At 48.3% G+C, this 23,171-nt stretch overlaps 2 protein-coding genes and 1 non-coding gene across 3 annotated transcripts; 2 read left to right on the top strand and 1 right to left on the bottom strand.

Moving 5' to 3' along the window:
• Window positions 1-9,738: 9,738 nt before the first annotated feature.
• On the top strand, window positions 9,739-14,116 carry pfdn2 (prefoldin subunit 2). The gene is made up of 4 exons (XM_014412005.3): window positions 9,739-9,881; window positions 10,847-10,935; window positions 12,967-13,090; window positions 13,229-14,116. Exons 1-4 carry the CDS (start codon window positions 9,801-9,803, stop codon window positions 13,418-13,420), a joined length of 486 nt encoding a protein of 161 aa, XP_014267491.2. The 5' UTR covers window positions 9,739-9,800; the 3' UTR covers window positions 13,421-14,116.
• A 1,248-nt stretch (window positions 14,117-15,364) lies between these two features.
• On the bottom strand, window positions 15,365-15,446 carry trnas-gcu (transfer RNA serine (anticodon GCU)). The gene has a single exon. It is a non-coding gene; the product is annotated as a tRNA-Ser (tRNA).
• A 123-nt stretch (window positions 15,447-15,569) lies between these two features.
• On the top strand, window positions 15,570-21,243 carry b4gat1 (beta-1,4-glucuronyltransferase 1). Its single transcript, XM_004570677.5, has 2 exons — window positions 15,570-17,082; window positions 18,895-21,243. The coding sequence occupies exons 1-2, from the start codon at window positions 15,979-15,981 to the stop codon at window positions 19,084-19,086; spliced, it is 1,296 nt and encodes a 431-aa protein (XP_004570734.1). The 5' UTR covers window positions 15,570-15,978; the 3' UTR covers window positions 19,087-21,243.
• The last annotated feature ends 1,928 nt before the right edge of the window (window positions 21,244-23,171 follow it).

Here is a 23,171-nt window from a genome sequence, read left to right as displayed (position 1 = left end):
TATAAGAATCCATCCATCCATCCATCCATCTTCATCCGCTTTATCCGAGGCCGGGTTGCGGGGGCAGCAGCCTAAGCAGAGAGGCCCAGACCTCCCTCTCCCCAGCCACCTCCTCCAGCTTATCTGGGGGAACACCAAGGCGTTCCCAGGCCAGCCGAGAGATATAATCTCTCCAGCGTGTCCTGGGTCTGCCCCGGGGCCTCCTCCCGGTGGGACATGCCCGGAACACCTCACCTAGGAGGCGCCCAGGAGGCATCCTTGTCAGATGCCCGAACCACCTCAGCTGGCTCCTTTCGATGTGGAGCAGCAGCGGCTCTACTCTGAGCCCCTACCGGATGGCCGAACTTCTCACCCTATCGCTAAGGGAGAGGCCAGCCACCCTTCGGAGGAAGCTCATTTCCGCCGCTTGTATCCGCGATCTCGTTCTTTCAGTCACTACCCACAGCTCGTGGCCATAGGTGAGGGTAGGGACGTAGATGGACCAGTAAATTGAGAGCTTCGCTTTTACACTCAGCTCCCTCTTCACCACGACGGACCGGTGCAGCGTCCGCATTACTGCAGCTGCAGCCCCAATCCGTCTGTCGATCTCCGGCTCCCTTCTCCCATCACTCGCGAACAAGACCCCGAGATACTTGAACTCCTCCACTTGGGGCAGGAACTCATCCCCGTCCCGGAGTGGGCACTCCACCCTTTTCCGGCTGAGAACCATGGCCTCAGATTTGGAGGTGCTGATCCTCATTCCCGCTCCTTCACACTCGGCTGCGAACCGTTCCAGTGCGAGCTGGAGGCCCTCACCCGATGAAGCCAACAGAACCACATCATCCGCAAAAAGCAGAGATGAGATTCTGAGGCCACCGAAGCGAAAGCCCTCCGCCACTTGGCTGCGCCTAGAAATCCTGTTCATAAAAATTATGAACAGAACCGGAGACAAAGGGCAGCCCTGGCGGAGCCCATCACCCACCGGGAACGAGTCCGACTTATTGCCGGCAATGTGAACCAAGCTCTTGCAACGGTTGTATAGGGATCAAATGGCCCGTAGCAATGGGCCAGACACCCCATACTCCCGCAACACCTCCCACAGGACACCCCGAGGGACACGGTCGAATGCCTTCTCCAAGTCCACAAAACACATGTAGACTGGTTGGGCAAACTCCCATGCACCCTCAAGTATCCTCGAGAGGATAAAGAGCTGGTCCAGTGTTCCGCGACCAGGACGAAAACCGCATTGTTCCTCCTGTATCCGAGGTTCGACTAGCGGACAAACTCTCCTTTCCAGCACCCTGGCATAGACTTTCCCCGGGAGGCTGAGGAGTGTGATCCCCCTGTAGTTGGAACACACCCTCCGGTCTCCCTTCTTAAAGATGGGGACCACCATGTGAAGGAGTCAGACTCAAACGTCAAGGAAGGTGGTAGGGAAGCAGACTATGCAGACATTTCAGGTTTCCAAGGTGAGCAATTTATTTACAGTGAACTTAATTTAATGTAACTTAACAAAACTTCCTCCCCAAATAAACTCTATTAACAAAACTCAACATAGCATGGCTCTGGTAACACAGCTCACCTCTCCTCTCTCCTGCATCTGGTAGAGACTGGCTTTAAATAGGGCCATCAATTTCCCTCCAATTGCCCAGCCAGTACCACTCACTCAGCTGAGGGATCTAAAACTGTACACAGATTATCTAAAAACACAAAACCTCTACACACTTCTAACACGCACATTTACACAACTAAATGGCAGTATTAACGAAAGGAAAAACATTCAACAAATCCCTTTAAACCTTAACACAAACAAAAGGAAGCATCTCTATTGAAAAAGAAACCCCTTCACTTGGTTTGACCTGCTGATGTCATGTGTGACATCATCAGGATTTTAAAATGAGGAAATGCTAGGTGGGCGTTTCCCCACACCTGACCTTCATGAAGACTGAAAAGACAAACAAAGTAAGTAAGAACAAATGACTTAATCTGTAACATAATAAAGTATAAAGAAACATAACTTAGTATTTGTCTTAATTTGCAGAATGTTTGATTTGCCGGCAACAGAACGCTTACACAAACAAACCCGGGATAGTGAGTGAAGCAATGTTACTTGACTTGAAATAGCAAATCATAGCAAATACATAGAAACAGACTGTGTACAATGTGCAAAAAAAAAGTAAACACATATGGGACAAATGGAGAGCATTACAACTGCTCCTCCACTTTGTCACACACCACCCCCGGTCTGCCAGTCCAGGGGTACTGCCCCTGATCTCCACGCAACATTGTAGAGGCGTGTCAACCAGGACAGCCCTACAATGTCCAGAGCCTTCAGGAACTCGGGGCGGACCTCATCAACACCAGGGGCTCTGCCACCAAGGAGTTGTTTAACTACCTCAGTGACCTCGCCCCCGGAAACTGCGGGTCATTCCCCTCATCCCCAGACTCTGCTTCCTCCTCGGAAGACGTGTCAGTGGGATTAAGGAGGTCCTCGAAGTATTCCTTCCACCGCCTGACTTTTTTCTCAGTCGACGTCAACAGCACTCCGCCAGCACTATACACAGTGCGGGTAGAGCACTGTTTTCCCCTCCTGAGACGCCTGACGGTTTGCCAGAATCTCTTCGAGGCAGTCCGAAAGTCTTTTTCCATGGCCTCTCCGAACTCCTCCCACACCCGAGTTTTTGCTTCAGCCACTGCCCGAGCCGCATTCCGCTTGGCCTGTCGATACCTGTCGGCTGCCTCCGGAGTCCCACAGGCTAACCAAGCCCGATAGGACTCCTTCTTCAGCCTGGTGGCTCCCTTCACCTCTGGTGTCCACCATTTGGTTCGGGGATTACCACCACGGCAGGCACCAACCACCTTGCAGCCGCAGCTCAATGCAGCAGCTTCGGCAATGGAGACGCTCAACATGGTCCATTCGGACTCAATGTCCCCAGTCTCCCTCGGAATGCTGTTGAAGCTCTGCCAGAGGTGTGCGTTGAAGATCTCGTGGACTGGGGCCTCTGCTAGACGTTCCCAGCACACCCTCACTACGCGTTTAGGTGCACCGGGTCTGTCCAGCGTCCTCCCCCGCCACCTGATCCAACTCACCACCAGGTGGTGATCAGCTGACAGCTCAGCCCCTCTCTTTACACGAGTGTCCAGAACATATGGTCGCAGGTCTGGTGATACGATTACAAAATCGATCATCGACCTACGGCCTAGAGCGTCCTGGTGCCACGTGCACTTATGGACACTCTTATGTTCGAACAGGGTGTTCGTTATGGCCAAACTGTGTGTAACGGTGGACCCAAGAAATACCAGCCGGAGCGATTTTGACAGTGCAGAACTTTTTATTAAGCTCGGGGTTGTACGTGGACACATATACTCCGCGCTCTCTTTCTCTGCTGTCACCTCCGTCTCCGTCTGTCACTGCCAACACATAAAGAGACACAATCACTGTCAGATCCCAGCACACCTGTTCACCCCGCCCCTGCGCCGCCCCGGGAGCTCACTGCGTCACGCCTCCTCTGCAGCTGGCCAAGGACCACACCCACGCCACACATCCCCACCGCCCGACTGAGGCCGGGGCCCATCCGGCCGAACCTACTCCCCCCCCCCGCGAGCGAGAGAGGAAATCGGCCACGACCATCTGCGCGCCCGGCCTATGGATCACCTTGAACTTAAAGGGCTGCATGGCCAGATACCACCGAGTGATCCGGGCGTTGGCATCCTTCATGCGGTGGAGCCACTGCAGCGGGGCGTGGTCCGAGCAGAGGGTGAACGGGCGGCCCAGGAGGTAGTAGCGAAGGGAGTCGACCGCCCACCGGATCGCCAGGCACTCCTTCCCTACGGTGCTGTACCGTGACTCGCGGTCCGTGAGCTTCCGGCTGATGTAAGCGACCGGCCGGTCAACTCCCCCCACCTGCTGGGACAAAACGGCCCCCAGCCCTCTGCTCGAGGCGTCAGTCTGCAGACAGAAAGGGAGGGAGAAGTTAGGTGTGAACAGCAGCGGCTCTCCACAGAGAGCCCGTTTCACCTGCACAAACGCCGCCTGGCACCGCTCCGTCCACTGGACCAGATCTGGGGCACCCTTGCGGGTGAGATCAGTCAGGGGGCTGGTCAGGTCCGCGAACCCTGGGACGAACCGCCGGTAATAGCCGGCCAGCCCCAGAAACCGTCTCACCTCTTTTTTCGTCTTGGGACGCGGGCAGGATGCAATCGCCGCCGTCTTCTCCACTTGAGGTCGCACCTGCCCGCTCCCCAAGTGGTACCCCAAATACTGTACCTCCCTCCGTCCAACCGCACACTTCTTCGGGTTGGCCGTGAGCCCCGCCTGCCTCAGGGACTCCAGCACCGCGGCCACACACCGCACATGCCCCGCCCACGTGTCACTGTAAATGATGACGTCGTCTAGGTAGGCGGCAGCATAGGCAGCGTGGGGCCGCAGCACCCGGTCCATGAGGCGCTGAAAAGTGGCAGGGGCGCCGAACAAGCCGAACGGAAGCGTCACGAATTGGTACAACCCATACGGAGTGGAGAAGGCCGTCTTTTCCCGGGACTCTGTAGACAAGGGAATCTGCCAGTAGCCCTTGGTTAAATCCAGAGTCGTAAAAAAGCGAGCGGTGCCCAACCGGTCCAGGAGCTCGTCGACCCGGGGCATGGGATAAGCATCAAAACGTGACACCTCATTCACTCTGCGATAATCGACACAGAACCGTATAGACCCATCCTTCTTTACTACAAGGACGATGGGGCTACACCAAGCACTGTGTGATTCTTCTATTACTCCCAGCCTCAGCATTTCCTTCAATTCCCGGAAAACAATTTGCCTTCTATGTTCCGGCAGCCTGTAGGGCCGTGAACGCACCGTCACGCCAGGCCGCGTCTCAAAATGGTGCTCAATGAGAGAAGTACGGCCGGGCAAGGGGGAGAACACGTCGGCAAAGCGCTGTTGCAACGCAGCAACATCCGCCCTCTGGGCCTGTGTGAGATGGTCACTGCAATGGAGGGAGGCGGGGATGCTAGACTTTGGCGCCTCCGGCCCCAACTCATCTCTCCCTCTTACCAAGCTCACTAGAGAAGCGGTCTCCGCCTCCCTCCAGGCTTTGAGGAGGTTGAGGTGGTAAATCTGTGTGGCCCCGCCCCTGTCCGACCGTACCACTTCATAATCAACGTCCCCCACTCGCTGTGTGACCACGAAGGGTCCTTGCCACTTGGCGAGTAATTTAGAGCTGGAAGAAGGAAGTAACACAAGCACCTTATCTCCCGGTGAAAATTGCCTGAGTCTAGCCCCTCTGTCATACAGGCGTCGCTGCCGCTGCTGGGCCTGGAGCAAATTCTCCCGCGAGAGCCTCCCCAGTGTGTGCAGCTTTGCTCGCAGGTCCAGCACGTACTGAATTTCACTTTTCGCAGGGCTCGGACCTTCCTCCCAGTTTTCCTTAATCAGGTCGAGCACCCCCCGCGGCTTCCTGCCGTATAACAGCTCGAAGGGAGAAAATCCCGTGGAGGCCTGGGGCACCTCCCGCACTGCAAACAACAGAGGGTCTAACCAGCGATCCCAATTGCGTTCATCCTCGCGAATGAACTTACGAATCATGGATTTTAAAGTCTTATTCAGCCTCTCCACCAACCCATCAGTCTGAGGGTGGTAGACGCTGGTCCGAATAGATTTAATACCCAGTAATTCGTACAGTTCCCGCAATGTGCGCGACATGAACGACGTGCCCTGGTCAGTCAGTATTTCTTTCGGAATACCGACTCGGGAGATGACCTGAAACAGTGCCTGCGCCACGCTCTTCGCTGAAATGGTGCGTAGCGGCACTGCTTCCGGGTACCGCGTTGCGTAGTCCACCAGGACCAGCACAAAGCGATAGCCGCGTGCACTCCGGTGCAATGGCCCGATGAGATCCATGCCAATACGCTCAAACGGGATCTCCATCAGCGGTAATGGGCGCAACGGCGCCTTTGGCACGGCCGGCTGGTTAACCAGCTGGCATTCGGGGCACGACGCATCCCAGCGGCGCACGTCGGCCCAAATGCCCGGCCAATAGAATCGGGCCATTATGCGCTCCAGAGTTTTCTCGCCACCCAAGTGCCCTGCCATGGGGTTCGAATGAGCCGCCTGGAAAATCATTTCCCGGCGGCTTTGCGGCACCAATAACTGTGTGCGGATTTCATTAGTGTGAGTGTCACGGCTCACTCTATAAAGCCGATCGTTCCGCAATTGGAAATGAGGGTACGTTCGCGCAGCGTCGGGGCGCACCGAGCGACCATCAATATCCATCACTTGGTCATAGGCTGAGCGTAGGGTGTCGTCCCGAGACTGCTCTAGTGGAAAATCTTCCGTGGGGTACACAACGGGAGGCGGCGGGGCTTCCGTGGAAGTCCCCGCCTCCTCCTCCCCCCCAGAGTCAGCGTCGGTCGACCCCGCGTCACCGCCGAGCGCCGCGCAAACGTCACACGAATTTACAGACCGCGATCGCATCCCCGCGTACTGCCCCAGTAAGCTGTGGAACCCCGGCCAATTCGTACCCAAAATAAGGGGATGCGACAGGCGCGGGCTAACCGCCGCCTTCACTCTATGCGTTTTGCCCCGGAATTTCAGCAACAGTGACACTACTGGGTACTTGTGAATATCCCCGTGCACACATTTAACCTCCACCCAGTCAGCCTCCAACAATGCCCCGGGGCGAACCAAACTTTGGTGGACCAGAGTCTGCGTGCAGCCCGTGTCCACCAAAGCATGGCGAATACCCCCTTGACACCTTACCGGCACGCGGTACGTCACTCCTGGACCGGGGGCGGGCGCTGGAGCGCCGGCAACGCGGAACACCTGCCCCACCTCCATGAGCGGACAGTCTCGGCGCAGGTGCCCCGGCCGCCCACACTTCCAACAGTCCGGCCCCGGCGTCTGTGCGGCTCCCCGTGGCTCCGGGGCAACCTCGGCGGCCGCCGGGGTTCCGGCGGGAAGCAGCGGCCGGAACGGGTTCCTGGGGCTCCACCCTGCTGCCTGCTCCGTTCCCGCAGGGCCGCCGCCTCTCCTCTGCGACGCCGCCGCCGGTGGCCTGGGCGGCGGAACACGGGCGCCCCGCCGCGGCTCCTCACGGCCCGGTACCGGGTCGGCCGCCAGATGGTCCTCTGCCAGCGTCACCGCCGCCGTCAAATCCGCCGGGCGGTGGCAGCGAACCCAACGAGCCGTCGCCTCGGGCAGGCCTCCCACGAACTGCTCGAGGACGACCATGGTCAGCATCCGCGTCTCCCCAGCCGAGGGGCCCGGTCGCAGCCACCTCGCTGCCGCATCCTCCAGCTGCCGAGCCCAGGCAAACGGCCGCTCCCCCCCCGACATCCTGCTGGCCCGGAACTGACGGCGGTAATCCTCCGGGGAGAGCCCCAAACGATCCAGCACCGCCCGGCACACGTCCTCGAACACCCCCCGCGAGCCGGGGGGCAGGCTCAGCGCCGCCGTCTGGGCCCCACCCGACAGAAGCGGCAGCAGCCGGGCGGCCCACTCCTCCTCCGGCCACCGACAGGCCACCGCCGTGGCCTGGAAAGCCTCGATGAAAACCAGCGGGTCCTCCCCATCCCGCATCCGGTGCAACGTCACCGACAGCGGAGGGGCGGGAGCCGGCGCGGCCGCATTCCCCAGCAGCTGCCCCAGAGCCGCGGGGCTGCTCCGATTGCAGGCGAAGCAACGCCAACTGTTGGTCCTGCGTGGCCGCCTGACGAGCAGCCATCGCCGCCATGTCCACCATCATCTGGCCCAAGATCTGCAGTGGCTGGGCGGGCGGTGGGGCGGGCGGCGGCGCCGCCGGGGGAGCAGGGGGAGCCGGCAGGGGACCGGACATCACGCGTGGGTTTCGGCACCAGTGTAACGGTGGACCCAAGAAATACCAGCCGGAGCGATTTTGACAGTGCAGAACTTTTTATTAAGCTCGGGGTTGTACGTGGACACATATACTCCGCGCTCTCTTTCTCTGCTGTCACCTCCGTCTCCGTCTGTCACTGCCAACACATAAAGAGACACAATCACTGTCAGATCCCAGCACACCTGTTCACCCCGCCCCTGCGCCGCCCCGGGAGCTCACTGCGTCACGCCTCCTCTGCAGCTGGCCAAGGACCACACCCACGCCACACTGTGATTAGCACAGAAGTCCAATAACAAAGCACCGCTCGGGTTCAGATCAGGGAGGCCGTTCCTCCCAATCACGCCCCTCCAGGTCTCGCTGTCGTTACCCACGTGAGCATTGAAGTCTCCCAGCAGGACAACAGAGTCTCCAGGTGGAGCACCTTCCAGGAATGACTCCTGGATTCAACATCAGAATCAGAATCAGAATCAGAATACTTTATTGATCCCTGGGGGAAATTATTTTTTGTTACAGTGCTCCATTTTAAACCAACATTAAGACAAGACAGACAATACGCTAACTAAGAATAGTACAATATATACATATACATACATACATACATACATACATACATACATACATACATACATACATACATACATACATACATACATACATACATAAGTCACTTATAAATAAATATTTGGAAAAGAAAAGAAACATGCAACAAGGAATCCGACAAGGATGCCCTATTTCCCCAAAGCTTTTTATATTGGCAACTCAATTCTTAACACTATTAATCAAAAATTCTAACGACATACAAGGAATATCAATTTTTAAAAAAGAGTTCAAAGTCAGTTTGTAGATGATACATCTATCTTTTTGAAAGATAAATCAATTGTAGATAAAACTTCAAGTATTATCTCAATCTTCTCTAAAGCTTCCGGTTCATCTGTTAATATCAAAAAATGTGAACTCCCGATTCATACAAGCTTGTACTGTTGTACTGTTCCAAATTTTCATTTGTATTACCTGTGTTATCCTCTTTGAAAGTTTGTATTTTGCAATTGCTCAATTAAAAAAAGAAATCTAGGTAGCTAGTGGCCAGCTGTTTGCCACACACAACCTTTTGCAGCTGGCAGGTGGTGGGCAGCCCTCTTCCAAAAAAGCAAAGACTGCTTTCTTTCTTATGGGGAAATGGGTCGTTCACAAGTAAATTTACTAACCTAGAACATATTTAGAAAACAACAAGGGGAATAACTGAGTGTACGCTTAGGGATCACTTTTGAATACATAAACTTATTCCTGGGGCTTTAATTACTGTTGTTTTTCCAGAGCCATTCACATAGATCAGACAGTACCCGCCCACAACATGTGTCTTTTGTTATTACTGCATATTGTTGTAAACACCGACAGTATAAAACATGAATGTTCATTTTCTGGATTGGAAAACTGAAGCCAAAGTGTCTTAAACCTGCATTCTGTCTGAAGACCACCAGATGCTAATTGCTGTAGTTTCAAAAACACTTCAGGTCGTATAAATGTCTATGGAAAAGCCTCTGTAAAAAAACTTTCCTGCTGAGTTTATATAGTCTTAGTCACTCATAAATAATATGGAAAACTCTAATGTTAAGGCATTAAAATGGGATTTCATAAAGGAATGAATTCGCCATAGAGTGTAAATAGACAGATTCTTTATTGATCACGCAAGGGAAATTGCCGTCTTGCAGCAACACCATAAGAAGTAAAAATAAAAATTGTATAATGTTACAATAATGTAATAATGTAACAATGTAATTTAAGGTCCACACAGTAATTGGTCCATACTGAAGGCCTAGTAATGTGAGGTAGCCCAAAATTTCACATACTACAGTGATTAAAAGAAAATAATACCATAATGAAGTCACACTTTATTTTATTCATTTCTATACAGGCAATCGCGTAAACCAGCCCTGTACGTCTTTCCTGGGTCCCTCGCAGCAACACCCTTCCAAGATGGCAGCCAACGGTAGCAGCACGGGTAGCAAATCCAGCAACAGCGGCGGTGGGAAACAGTCCGGCCCGTCAGCTGAACAGGTACCCTCCCCTCCACCTCAGGCTGCTTCACCGGTGCAGTCGTTGATATTGTTGTCGTTGGGCCGTGTGCGGTGGAGTTACAGCCACCAGTTTGAGTCCCGGATAGCTAAAGCTAACGTTAGCTTCCCATCATCGTCATGGTCTGCTCTCTAACAAGCAGCTGGTGTTAAACATGAAGGTTTAAGCGTTCATATAATGAGCTGGGGTCAGGTGTGCGCTTCTAGAGCGCGGTTTATGGCTGTTAGACGTATTTAAATGTGTGTAAGGAGATGGTGTGGCTGTGTGAATAGAAGATGCTATTTTTATAACTGAAGACCACCCAGCCCGACTCAATCAACGTGAAGCCACATTACTCAGATATTCATAAAGTACCTGTAACGATGAACTGAGTCTGCCGTAAAAGTCCTGCAGTGTAGCTGCTCTCAACAAAAGTATGTGGAAAGCGATTAATGTGATCAATGCAATGGTTTCATGTGGTGCTCCTGCAGGCTGTCCATCATGGATCAGTTTGCGTTTGTTGGTGTCAGCTGCCCTCTGTTGTCCCAGCGCAGCACAGAACAGCATAGAGTACGGCAGTGACCATCACAGACTCATGCTGAGCGGATATTAAAATCCCTCAGTCATCTCAGAAAATAGTGATGGCTGTGTGTGTTGTTGTAGAGAACCTATGTGTTTTTAGTGAAGTCTGGTTAATTGTTAATGTGAACATTCCTTGACAGTTTCCGCACAGCCCCCACTGGTAGAAACAGGGCTCACTGGTTTTGATCACCAGGAGGTGTTTAAGTTACTCAAAGTTAAAATGCCATTATTTTTATGATATAGCCAAAAAATTACTGAAAATGTGTGAATTTCTGTTAAGTGAGGTTACATAGACTTTTACACCTTAACTATGTGTGGATCAGACATGCTTACATGTCCAGTCTCTGCTGGTCCATGATGGTGCTCACTGTGGTTTTGTGTGGCAGGTGGTGGCAACATTTCAGAGGATGCGTCAGGAACAGCGCAGTATGGCTTCTAAAGCTGCAGAGTTGGAGATGGACATCAACGAGCACAGGTCGGTACAAACCTTCTGATCCATTCTAAACAGTTTACATTTACAAAGAAGTTTCATGCGGCAGTTCAAGAAAGAGAGAACTGAACATGATTTATTGATATACAGAATTCAGTTATGCTATTTGACGACTCCGATGCTACGACAGCAGAATGAAATCCTAGTGGCGATAGACGTTATCTAGGCATCAAGGGTCATGCCTTGACTCTAGGTCCTCGTCAAATTCTAGCTCAGGTTCTAGCTCCAGTGCCCCTCCAGCTCATAGAGGATCTCAGACCAGAAGTCCAAGATGGTGGAGTTTAATCCATCGGACCATGGCTTGCAACACGCACTGGGAAGCAGCTAAATTATTTTATGGTTTTACTGCGTGCCTTCTCAAATGTACGATGTGTGGCCCAAATGTGTGCGCACACACGTGTACACAGAAAAAGCAGACAGATGATAGAAAAACACACACAGCAAGTGTTTATTTCTCACTTCCAGTATTAGGAAACGTTTGCATGTTTGCAAACAGTTCATTGGCACAACAGGTTGGCAGCAGTTACTTTGGTAACTGAGTTTAAGTAACTGATCTTAAAACGTTTAAATATAAAAATAAATAAATGCTTAAATGAAGTGTCAGATATACTTGTATGGGTATTAATATACTTGGTGGAAGACCTGATGGCTGAGTCGTTATTCCTGTTATATTTCTTTTAAGTTCACCTCCCAGAGTGCATGTGTGGTCGGTGCATGGTGAAATAAAGTCTCCGTGGATAAGTCCTCGTAGACACATGGACCCTCACACTCACTGTCTGATGATGAAATTTATGATCCTAGTGGACTTGTGGATGTGGAGGTTAATTGAGACTTATGGCCTGATATTATAAGCATCTAAATACGTAATACTGTATTTTCACGACCATAAGGCGCACTGTGCTAAAAGGCGCAGTCTCAGTTATGTGTGCCCTTACTGTATTTAACACACACATAAGGCGCACTGGACCATAGGGCGCATACAAGTACCGTATGCGTAAAAGAAGACTTTTCATACCCCGTTGTGCGTATCGCTACCGTGCTGGTCCCCTTCTTCTCCACAGTGTGACTCACCGGGATGTCAAAAGTGAGCGGGACCTCGTCCATGTTTGTGATGTGGCTGGGCTGGATGTTTTTGTCGCCGATGTGTTTGCTGCAGTAGGAGCGGAAGATGGCTAGCTTTTCCTTATAATCCGCTGGAAGTTGCTGCGCTACCGTAGTCCTGGTCCGGATGGAAAAATGGCAGCGTTTCATAAAACGAAAGCACCAAGACGGACCTCCTTGGAAATGTTCAATGTTCATCTCTTCAGCTAGTGAAACTGCTTTTAGCCGAATGGTGACCGTCGAAACGCTTCTCCCGCTCGCTCTTTGCTCGATGATCCACCGCTCGAGTCTTTCCTCCAACTCGAGCCACCTCGCCTTATGTCCGCGGAAACTCAGCTGCGTTTTCTTGACCTGCCGGAGCTTGTTTTCCAGCTTCCTCCATTTGCGAACCATCGATTCGTTAATCTTAAATTCTCTCGCCGCTGCTCGATTTCCATGTTCCTCCGCGTAGCTGATGGCCTTCAGTTTAAACTGTGCTTCGTAAGCGTGTCTCTTTGCCATTTTCAGGGTTGTTAAAACAACGATGTCCTGCATAATGCACATACCTGTTCTTTTATACAGGTATGTGCGATTGTCCCGGTATATACGATCAACGCCCACACTTCACCCTTTAACGTTCTCATGGTGTTCTCTACTACGTCCTCCTTACAACACATAGGGCGCACCGCGCTATAGGGCGCGCCGCACTTTTTGAAGAAAATCTAAGACTTTTAAGTGCGCCTTATGGTCGTGAAAATACGGTAAGCTCTAGGGCAGACCAGGTGGTGCATGTGAATGTAACACTGAATGCATGTTCTTAGCCGCAAATATTTCACAGTCTGGGGAATAACAATGTCAGCTACTAGCTGAGGCATTCCTGTGTTACCTTTTGAGTTGAATAAGTTTTCTTTTTAACATTTCTGTTTTTCTATTCAGCTTAGTAGTAGACACATTGAAGGAGGTGGATCCATCGAGGAAATGCTTCCGTCTAATAGGAGGAGTGTTGGTGGAGAGGACAGTAAAAGAAGTTCTACCTGCCTTGGAAAACAACAAAGAACAGGTGATGGAAGAGGAAATGAGAGCATTTTACAATTTTTCTTTAAACACCGAGTGCTCTGGCGTTTAATAGCGTCATATATTGTACTCAGACACTTATTTAACTCAAAATTTAATTTTCTTCCTCCTTCTGTCTTCACAGATCTCCAAAATAATCGAGTCCATCAACTCACAGATGCAGACGAAGGGGCGGGAGCTCACAGAGTACAGGGAACGCTACAACATACGTTTGGTGGGAGAGGGCGAAGGAGAGGAAAAGGGCCAGTCAGCCGCTCCCTCCAGGGACAGCGAAGGAGGCGGATCCAAAAGCGGAGCCGGTGTTTTAGTTTCATAGGTAGTGAGCATGGACAGTGACAGCAGGGCCCTTTGATTTCTGCAGTGCTGAACACGTAGATGGAGTCACACAGTTTAGGTGGAAAACAAACTCTTTGCAGGATAACTCTGGATTTGAAGTTTACTGAAATCTCTGCTTAATCTAACGCACTTGTTAATTTGCAGCAGGTGTATTCTGCTTCCTTATGTTCAGTGTGAAAGTTAAAGCTGTCTTATGTTTGCCTTTTTTAATGCTGAAATACTGTGACATCAGTTCACTGACTGAATTCAACCCCCTGAATATTTACCCGCACTCACACAGGAGCAGCTAAAAACATGATTTTGCTGTTTTAAGATTATAGAAAGTGGGTTTTTTTTCACACAAGATACAACTGCTAACGTGTTAGGCCAAAATTAAAGATTAATTTTGAAAACTAAGAACAAATGGGACACCTAAACATCCAGTAAAATATGTAACAAAGAGATCATTTTGAAAGCTGTGCAAAAATTTGACTTCATGTAGAGTATTAGCTCTGAATGAGGTCAGTTTGTGTTCAGGGGTGATGAACCTGGAAGTGTAACTGTCACACCTTAATAATAAAAACCCACCATAACTGAGGAAATGCCTCCTAGGACCCCATGAGCACTGTCCACACGGTTAATGTGTTGTAAGGCCTTTGTTTTTGTTAATGATGATGAATAAAAAATGTCACAGTTGTGTTTTCTTGTTGCTCTCAGTTCATCTCATCACTTCCATTAGGAGTGGAGCCAACAAGAGTTTTAAACAAGAGACGAGGTTCAACAGAAGTGCATCATAAATTGTTCTCACACACGAATGGTGAAGGAAAAAGGACTAGTTTAAAGAGTCCCTCTCATAGCATGGTTTGTATATTTGCCTGTATGTGCAGCACCTGCTTTCAAAGGATAAACCTCTATCGTTTATTATAGCTCTATCAAGTCATGACGTTCAGAAATTGAGACATCCTTCAGCATGGTGATCTAAGACTGATTTCAAGATGGGGAAAGTCTTTTGTATGGAGTTTTTATAAAAAGACCTCTGGGGGTTTTCTGGGAGAGTGAAAAGTTTGCCACTCACCAAAGGTTTTGGACACAGTGAAAGGAAGATAACTTTGTTTACTCAAGTACAGAAAATGCCTAAGATGTATCAACAGGAAAATACACGTCAGTTAACGTAAGATATAATACCTTTAAGGTACATTTTGGTGTCCAAGTTTTGGATTGCTCCTAATTTGTCTGCAAGGCAATTATAAATAACAAACTTAGTGTGGGGAACTGAAAGGACTTTAACTGAAACACCACACTTTAAAGAAAAATGGAAAGGATGTTGATTGTTTACAAAACTAAACCAAAAAATAAAAAATGTCTTTAGTTGTAATTTTTGTAAGTTTAGTTTTGTCAAACATAAAAAGACTGGAGCTTATGTTTAGTTGAGACGAGTATGTGGTAGAGAGCCGTGTGCTTGCGAACTTATTATCTTACCTATGACAAATAACCACCAAAAACAACAGCAACAAAAATAACTATAGAATGATAACTAGAATGAACCACACCAAAAACTCTTAGGCAAACAAAATAAACCTTAAAATATCAGATTAACTCTGGAAACTAAAGTAAACTGAGACAGGGGAAAAGAAAAGCTAACAAAAACAATAAAAAATGCGAGATGATATTTTCTCTGGGCGTCTGTGTGCACTGTCATATCTGCACGTATCTATATTTATCTCTCTCTCTCTATATATAGCTACACTTTATAGTATTGATTCTGGGTTTATGGGAATGAGGCAGATTGATTGAAGCTCCTTCATTTGTAATTTAAACCTCATGGTCTGTTTGGACTAATGTGAACAAGTGATACTGAGCAACTGAGATTATTTTTAAACATATGGCGTTACGTAACTGACAAAACACGTGATTCAGGATTAAGTGGGAAAAAGTGAAAAGCTACCGACGAGGATGGGATTCGAACCCACGCGTGCAGAGCACAATGGATTAGCAGTCCATCGCCTTAACCACTCGGCCACCTCGTCTGAATGTCTCTACCGCAACAGCAAATTGTATTCAACGGCAACCTATTAGAATAGTGTCCATATTTATGTGGCTTGTTTCTAAAGACTTCGTTCTCACGTAACGTGGCACCGTATTTAGAACATCCACGGGTTCACACATTGGCCTTTAGGACAAATTAAAAACAAGCGCAAACACTTCTCCAGGAGTAAATTCAGCGGCGCCTTTACTTCCGTCATTACGGTTATAACACATCGGTGTGCGCCGCTGTCGCAGCAGCAGCAGACTGCTGACAACTGTGCTGTGCTTTGATGGAGATCACAGAAACTGGATGATCGCTATATTTGTTCTTTTGTGAGTCGTGTGGAAATCTAGGTCAGCGCTGCCACTAACCGGGAAAACATGCGATCGAGTATTCGTTACATTTCCAGCCGAGGAGGCTGCAGTTAGCACCGAGGCGCCAGTGTCGGTGACGCTAGCTGGGACAGAAATAGAGCAGTAAGAGGCATCCAGCTGTGGTTTTCGGACCTCTTTGTGTCCTGCAGCCTGTCTGGGATGCATCTCTCCAAGAAATGTTCCGCCTTCAAAGTAGTGCTGAGCGCCCTGCTGATAGTGGCGCTGCTGCAGCTCATCTACCTGTCCTTCCTGTCCAAGTTTCACGGAAAGCAGCAGCGGTACCGATACTCGGAGCTCTTCGGAGGCTCCGGGGCCAAGAAAAATGCCCACCCGGAGAAAAACTCGCGGAAGGAGCGCCTGAGGTACTCACTGTCCACCGGCGGGATCTTTGACAACAGCGGGCAGTACCGAGTGTACAAGAACTTAATCAAAAGTGACTTCACCACGAATGAGAAGCCGGGATCTGACCCCAGCTCCAACATCCTGGCTCTAGCTACACACACCACTATCAACAACCTGCACTACCTGGAGTCCTTGCTGGAGAGGTGGCAGAACCCCATCTCTGTGGCCATATTCGCTCACGGCCAAGATGTGAAGTTTGCCACTGCTCTGGTGTACGCTCTCAGCTTCTTCTGCCCTCACATCCAAGCCCTGGTGGACTTCCACTTGGTTTGCCTCTCTGGAGAGATGGCCAGCTTCCCGGAGCAGGACCGTGAGCATTTTGCAGGTCTTGAGGACTGTGCCTCAGTGTTCTCCAGACTGGAGACTCACGGGGAGAAGTACAAGAACTATGCTATGAGCGGAAACATCTCCTACCCCAACAACCTTCTTCGTAACATCGCCAGAGGGGGCACGGAGTCCTCCTACATCTTGGTCATTGACATGGACATGCTGCCAAGCGCCGACCTGCATGAGCAGTTCATGGCCATGATCAGCAAGCGTGAGCCAGCGAGTGACGAGGTCTTCGTCCTACCAGCTTTCGAGATCCGCCACGCTAGGAAGATGCCAGCCACAAAGGCAGAGCTGGTTCAACTCTACCAGGTCGGTGAAGTCCGGCCCTTTTATGAAGAGCTGTGTCCTCGTTGTCAGGCCCCCACCAACTACTCACAGTGGGTAAACAGCCACGTCAGAGAGACGGGAACCCTGGAAGTTGCCTACACGCTCACCTGGGTGGACCCCTGGGAGCCCTTTTATATCGGGCACCGCTCTGTGCCTCTCTACGATGAGAACTTCAAGCAGTATGGCTTCAATCGTATCAGCCAGGTTGGTATGAGAAAGGTGGTCATGATTTCAAGAAGATCTGCCTGTTAGCTGAAGCCCATGAGGTGTTTGAATACAAAACCACAACAATCACTGAACATACAGGAGAGAGCTACCACACACTGTCAGCATCAGTATCGCTCTTAGACTAAAGGAGTAAAGCAGCAGCTTGTTCCAGGTGTTTGGTGGCTGGAACGATCAGCCTTCTAAAATTAAAAGCCCAGGTCCCAGTAAACCAAAGTCAGCAGTATTTATACTTTGCTGTATTTTTAAAAAACTGGAAAGTGGTCGACAACTTTGCTGACCTCTGCATTTAAATCTCTTAATTTGACTGTAAGTTGTGTATATTTTCATAGGAAGAAGTACTTGGTGCACTACTACTCTATAAGATCTGCAAACACATTTTGACACAAGTCTGCAGTTTATTCACTCTTTACTCACATGGAGGCTTTTTCTTCACTTTTTCTATCATCGAGGACTTTCTTTATTATTTCTGTTTGCACTAAAAGATTCAGGTTTTTTTCCAGGTCCAAAACTCTGTAGATGAATTGCTTAAATTAAATTGTAGACTAAATTCAAAAGCAAGTGCACAAATATATGCTACCAGTCATTTTTCTGCCTTTAAAGAAACTTTACACTATCAATAAATATCACTATTGCTCCGACTCCCTCCTGCAGATACATGCAGGTTAATTGGTGATTCAAGCCAATTAACCTGCATCTCTAAGTTCAAGTTTAGAGATTACCCCCTACTGATAATCAATTCTAATAATAGCATCGCCATTGCTGGAGATCCCCCAGACCAACAGTATCTAATGTCTTTGTTTTAAACTTCTGTTAAGCGCCACCGTGGCTGCAGCTGAAAGCATAAAAACTGTCTTTTAAACATTATTTTAATTTAAATACTCTCCCATATCTTAGTGATAGAGCTGTGCTATTGACAAGTCTGTTATCTCACACGCTTATTATTTAAGTTGCTTCTACTTCCTGCCTTCAAATTGGCTGAACTTTATCATTATAGCAGATCATTTAACATAAACACTATAAACAGTTTGGAAAATGAATGGAAGTTACTAAAAGTAACACAAAAGAGTAAAGAGGTCATGGAGATGGACAAGAGATTAGGAGTCATCACAAATGAAGTTTAATGAGTCACAGCAGTGGGAGAGGACGTGACCCAGAGCGGGATGAAATCCCATAAAATCTCTCTTTTTTTTTTTTTATAATCCTGGACTTTTCAGACTAAAACTGGGTCAGCAGCTTTTTTTCTGGAGTTTTAAGCTTCCTAAAACTTCAGATGAGGATGTAAATGCAGTAAGAGGTACACATTTTAACACTAAAACACATGATTGTGGACACACCTGTACTGAGGACGAGAAGTCACAGGACGTCTGCCTCTGGTGCATCAGCTTTGACCTCTCACAGGTTCCTCAACTTTAGGAAAGTACTATATTAAAGGTGTGAAGGCTCCTTTAAATTAAATTAATCTGCTCGACACAAATCGTTTTTGGTTGTAGTCTCTTCTAAACCTCATGGCCTTCTTTTTCTAAGCTTCTCCTTTCCCCTGTGGAAATGTCTCCACACCTTTGTCGGTTTCATCGCTCCACGCAGCCTCTCCCTGACACCTCGTACCTGAAGAAGACATTTCATCTCTCCTTCCTCATGTCCGCTCGCTCACCTTTCTTCTCACGCCTTCTGCCCTCGATACCAAAACCGTCTCCTGTGTCATTATCTTCTCTCACCTCCCCCCGTTCGCTCTCATCACTTCCCACCTCCACGTCTGTCTTCTCATGCTGTTGTTTAATCTCCCTCCAGGCCTGTGAGCTCCACGTGGCCGGATACAGGTTCTCCGTGCTGAGCACTGCCTTTGTGGTGCACCGCGGCTTCAAGATCCAGGGGGAGTTCCACGCTAGGAAAGACGAGGAGAACAAACGCAACCGGGTTCTGTTTCGCAACTTCAAAGAGGGCCTGAAGACCAAATATCCGTCCTCCGCCCGGCGCTGCTGAAAAAAAGACGAGGTCATCGGCCGCCGATGAAGTCGCTGTCGAGCTGAAACGACGGACGCTTTCTTCTTGTATCCAGATTTAGCTTCCTGTAAAACCCTTTCTGCCCAACTTTCATAGTCAGCACATCAATTTCCTAGTTTCTCTCTGATTTTTCTTTTTTTTTTTGTGATGGTGGCACAGTAGGCGTTTATTTCAAATTTTGTGAAAATGAGCATCAGGGAAATGCTGCCTGGGGATTTCTGAGTGTTCGCTTGGATGGGAGAAAAAGAAATGATCATTCAACAGTGAGAAACAGGGCAGAAAATCTGGAGTTCACTGCGATTTCACTCAAATGCACATCCAGAAAGCATTTAGGGTCATTTTAAAGCACATAAGGATCCATGCATCCTATATTTGGAAATCATTTTACACTCGTCCAGATTGAAAAATGGAGCAGAGTCCTAGATTTCACTGCGAGTAACATGAAGTTTAACCTCTTACATTTCAGACATTGTGTTTAAAGTTAACATGCATGGTGGTGTTTGACAGCAGCTGGCAGAAAAATGAATTCGTTGATACATCAGGGACCAACAGTAAGGACCTGCTGCTTAATGTGGAGCTCCTGACCAGCTTATTCTCCTGCAGACTGACGGAGCAGCTTCATTTTTAGGAAGGTGGTGGAGCATCACAAAGGTCTACTGGTCTACAAGGAGACATCAGCAGGAAGGCAGCGGCGTTGTTTTGTAGAGCGATGCTGAAGATGCTTTAATCAGGCTTTCTGTACAGAAACAAGTTCTCCATCTACATATATACAAACACTAGCAGCCCTCTGACTGGAAGAGAAGCTAAAAATGCTACATTTCTTCCTTTTGGGGACTTGAAGGGTCTGATTATTATATTTCCTCCAAGGGCAAAAACACTAGTTTAAAGATAAAGCTGCTCCTTTATTCTGACAAGGTCGTCACAGCAGATGGATCTGCATCTTTTGATTTGACACAGATTTCTGTGGCTAAAAAAACCCTCCTCACACTATTTAACTTCACTTGTTTGGCCTGGTTTCAGACATTTATGTCAGCTATTCAAGAAAAAAAATGATGAAGTAGTCTGATTGTTGCTCTGCAGACCTGCAATCATGGGAGTAAAGCCTGTCTTATAGTGCGCTCTGACCACAAGGTGGCAACAGTCGCTCGAGCGTCCCGGTTGTGGTTTGTTTTCAGCCTGTGGTAAAAACAGCAGAGCGCTCGCACATCAGCGGCGCTGTTTGGTGCTCAGGACGCGAAGCAGCTCCGCAGCACGGCCGTTAGCACATTTGGCTGCGAGTGCTTATCAGACTGAAAGGGTTCATCTCATGAGAACAAAGCTGTGGGAGCCTGTGTACAGAGATTATGCACAACACTAGATTTTTGCATACACTGTGGAGAACTGCTGTATTTATAACACTGGGGATCTGACACTGGCAGCCCTCTACATTTATCAAGAGATTTTTGTTGTTGTTTTTACCTCTTCAGCTGGAGTGTGTGTTGGGAGCAGGCAGCTACAGGCACTAATGTAGCACACATATAAAGCATAATCAAAGTGTGAACCACAAACAGGAGCAGCCTGTGGTGTTAAAGGATTGCTTCTCTTGCTACTATTGGAGTAAAAGACAGCAAATGTTTGATCTTAGGCTTTATTCTGTAACTACGGTACATACAGACAGTATTAACCTCGACTACCACTCTTCTTCTTTGTTTGTAGTGAATGCATATACACTTCAGATATGTTTGACTCACATGTTTAAGTGTTTAATTTAAATGTAATTCTCGATTCGAGACGGACTGACGTGTTTTTTCTTCCTCACTCGTCATGTTTGTGATATATTTATTGTAAAAACTCTTGTTAACAGGAATAGTTTTTTATGACCTCGAGCCACAAAGAATAACCTGTAGCACCAAATTTAAATGGAACATTGTGATTTTTTTTTTAAACCACTATGAAATAATTTATTTAGTGTTTTTGGAGCAGATTCAGTTTGAACACGTTACCTTATGTGATTATGTGGTGCAGTGCTTTTTCCTGGTGCAGTGTTTCTTCTTTATTTGGAAATTTATTGGGTTTTTTTTATTTATTTATTTTTTCTCTATGATGCCTGATTTGTATTGTTGAAATTTCTAATAAACCTGGATTATTTACATTTGACCCGTGACTGTGATTGACTCTAACTCAAGAATAGAGTAAGTTAGTGAAATCACACCTGATTATATCACAAACTCAGAGTATGCAAATGAAAGAATGAGCCAGCTGTGGCTCAGGTGGTAGACCAGGTCGTCTTCTAGTCAGAAGGTCAGTGGCTTGATCCCTGGATCATCCAGCCCACATGGCTTAGGAAAGATACTGAACCCCGAGCTGCCTCCAGTGCATCTGTGTCTGTTTGTTAGAAAGCACTTAATGCGCTGCATGAAGATGTCAAGTGACTGTTATTGTCATTTCAAACATGTACAGTGGTTCAGTACAGAGTGAAACGAGACAACATTCCTGGTGCTACATATGACAGACAAACACAGGACTATGTAAAATGCAATGTGCAAAAAAACAAGACAAGACAGTGTAATGGAAGTGTGCAAAACACTTAATATTGTAATTTCTTCATTTCATAAATTGCCCTTAATCCTGTGCAGTCTATTTACCAACATTAGCAAACATACTACACGTAGAAACTTCAGAAATCCTTTGGCCATTCAGTCAGTTTTCAATTCAACAAAAGTCCATCCATCCATCCATCCATCCATCCATCCATCTTCATCCGCTTTATCCGGGGCCGGGTCGCGGGGGCAGCAGCCTAAGCAAAGAGGCCCAGACCTCCCTCTCCCCAGCCACCTCCTCCAGCTTATCCGGGGGAATACCAAGGCGTTCCCAGGCCAGCCGAGAGATATAATCTCTCCAGCGTGTCCTGGGTCTGCCCCGGGGCCTCCTCCCGGTGGGACATGCCTGGAACACCTCACCCAGGAGGCGCCCAGGGGGCATCCTTGTCAGATGCCCGAACCACCTCAGCTGGCTCCTTTCGATGTGGAGCAGCAGCTGCTCTACTCTGAGCCCCTCCCGGATGGCCGAACTTCTCACCCTATCTCTAAGGGAGAGGCCAGCCACCCTTCGGAGGAAGCTCATTTCTGCCGCTTGTATCCGCGATCTCGTTCTTTCGGTCACTACCCACAGCTCGTGGCCATAGGTGAGGGTAGGGACGTAGATCGACCGGTAAATTGAGAGCTTCGCTTTTACACTCAGCTCCCTCTTCACCACGACGGACCGGTGCAGCATCCGCATTACTGCAGCTGCAGCCCCAATCCGTCTGTCGATCTCCGGCTCCCTTCTCCCATCACTCGCGAACAAGACCCCGAGATACTTGAACTCCTCCACTTGGGGCAGGAACTCGTCCCCGACCCGGAGTGGGCACAACAAAAGTCGAGAGGCTTATAAATATTGAAGGTTGTTGATTGATAAAGGGGAGAAATACAAATATAACATCTCCAAGAGGTATTTGGGAAAAATTGGGAAAGGATCTGTGCTAATGGCTCTAATTTATTGAGACTTACGGGTAAGACTGATATCACTTAAAATATCACATTTTTTCTATTGAACCTACAGTAGGTTCAGACTGGACTTCATTAAATCAAAGGAAATGTAACAGCATCCACATTGTGAACATGCTTAAAATTCAGCTTTACTGGACAAAAATAATAATTATTTAGATGTAACTGAGATGTAGTGAGCCCTGTGACAGACTGGCACCTGTCCACAGAGTGCCCTGCCTCTCGCCTCTAACCCCTGTCTTAGCCCCCCCACCACCCCCCGAGACCCTGACAATTTTTTAAATATTGTAAAGCATTCAGTCAAACTTTATCACGCACTGAAAAATTAGACAACAATCGCAATAATGACTGGATATTAGACTCTTTTTTTTTTTTTAAATGAAAGAATTCAGGAAATGCTCCTTTAATGAGTCGCTTTACAAATCAGGGAAGGTCACTGATATGAAATAATGTATAAAATACTTCAAAATTAAACATGTATATATATTATCATTTATGCATAAGTAAAGTGGGAGGATGAGGAAATGTATTTGTCTTTTA

Source organism: Maylandia zebra, linkage group LG3 (assembly GCF_041146795.1).
Source record: "Maylandia zebra isolate NMK-2024a linkage group LG3, Mzebra_GT3a, whole genome shotgun sequence".
NCBI lineage: Eukaryota > Metazoa > Chordata > Actinopteri > Cichliformes > Cichlidae > Maylandia > Maylandia zebra.
The sequence above is the reverse complement of the archived record's forward strand: the minus strand, read 5'-3'. Positions and strand labels throughout refer to the sequence as shown.

Excerpts from the sequence above, each read along its gene's own strand:
- pfdn2 (XM_014412005.3), top strand. The coding sequence starts at position 9,801 with ATGGCAGCCAACGGTAGCAGCACGGGTAGCAAATCCAGCAACAGCGGC. Across the intron at positions 9,882-10,846 it reads CCGGCCCGTCAGCTGAACAG|GTGGTGGCAACATTTCAGAG; the intron begins GTACCCTCCCCT and ends TTTGTGTGGCAG. Across the intron at positions 10,936-12,966 it reads ATGGACATCAACGAGCACAG|CTTAGTAGTAGACACATTGA; the intron begins GTCGGTACAAAC and ends TTTTCTATTCAG.
- b4gat1 (XM_004570677.5), top strand. The coding sequence starts at position 15,979 with ATGCATCTCTCCAAGAAATGTTCCGCCTTCAAAGTAGTGCTGAGCGCC. Across the intron at positions 17,083-18,894 it reads GCTTCAATCGTATCAGCCAG|GCCTGTGAGCTCCACGTGGC; the intron begins GTTGGTATGAGA and ends ATCTCCCTCCAG.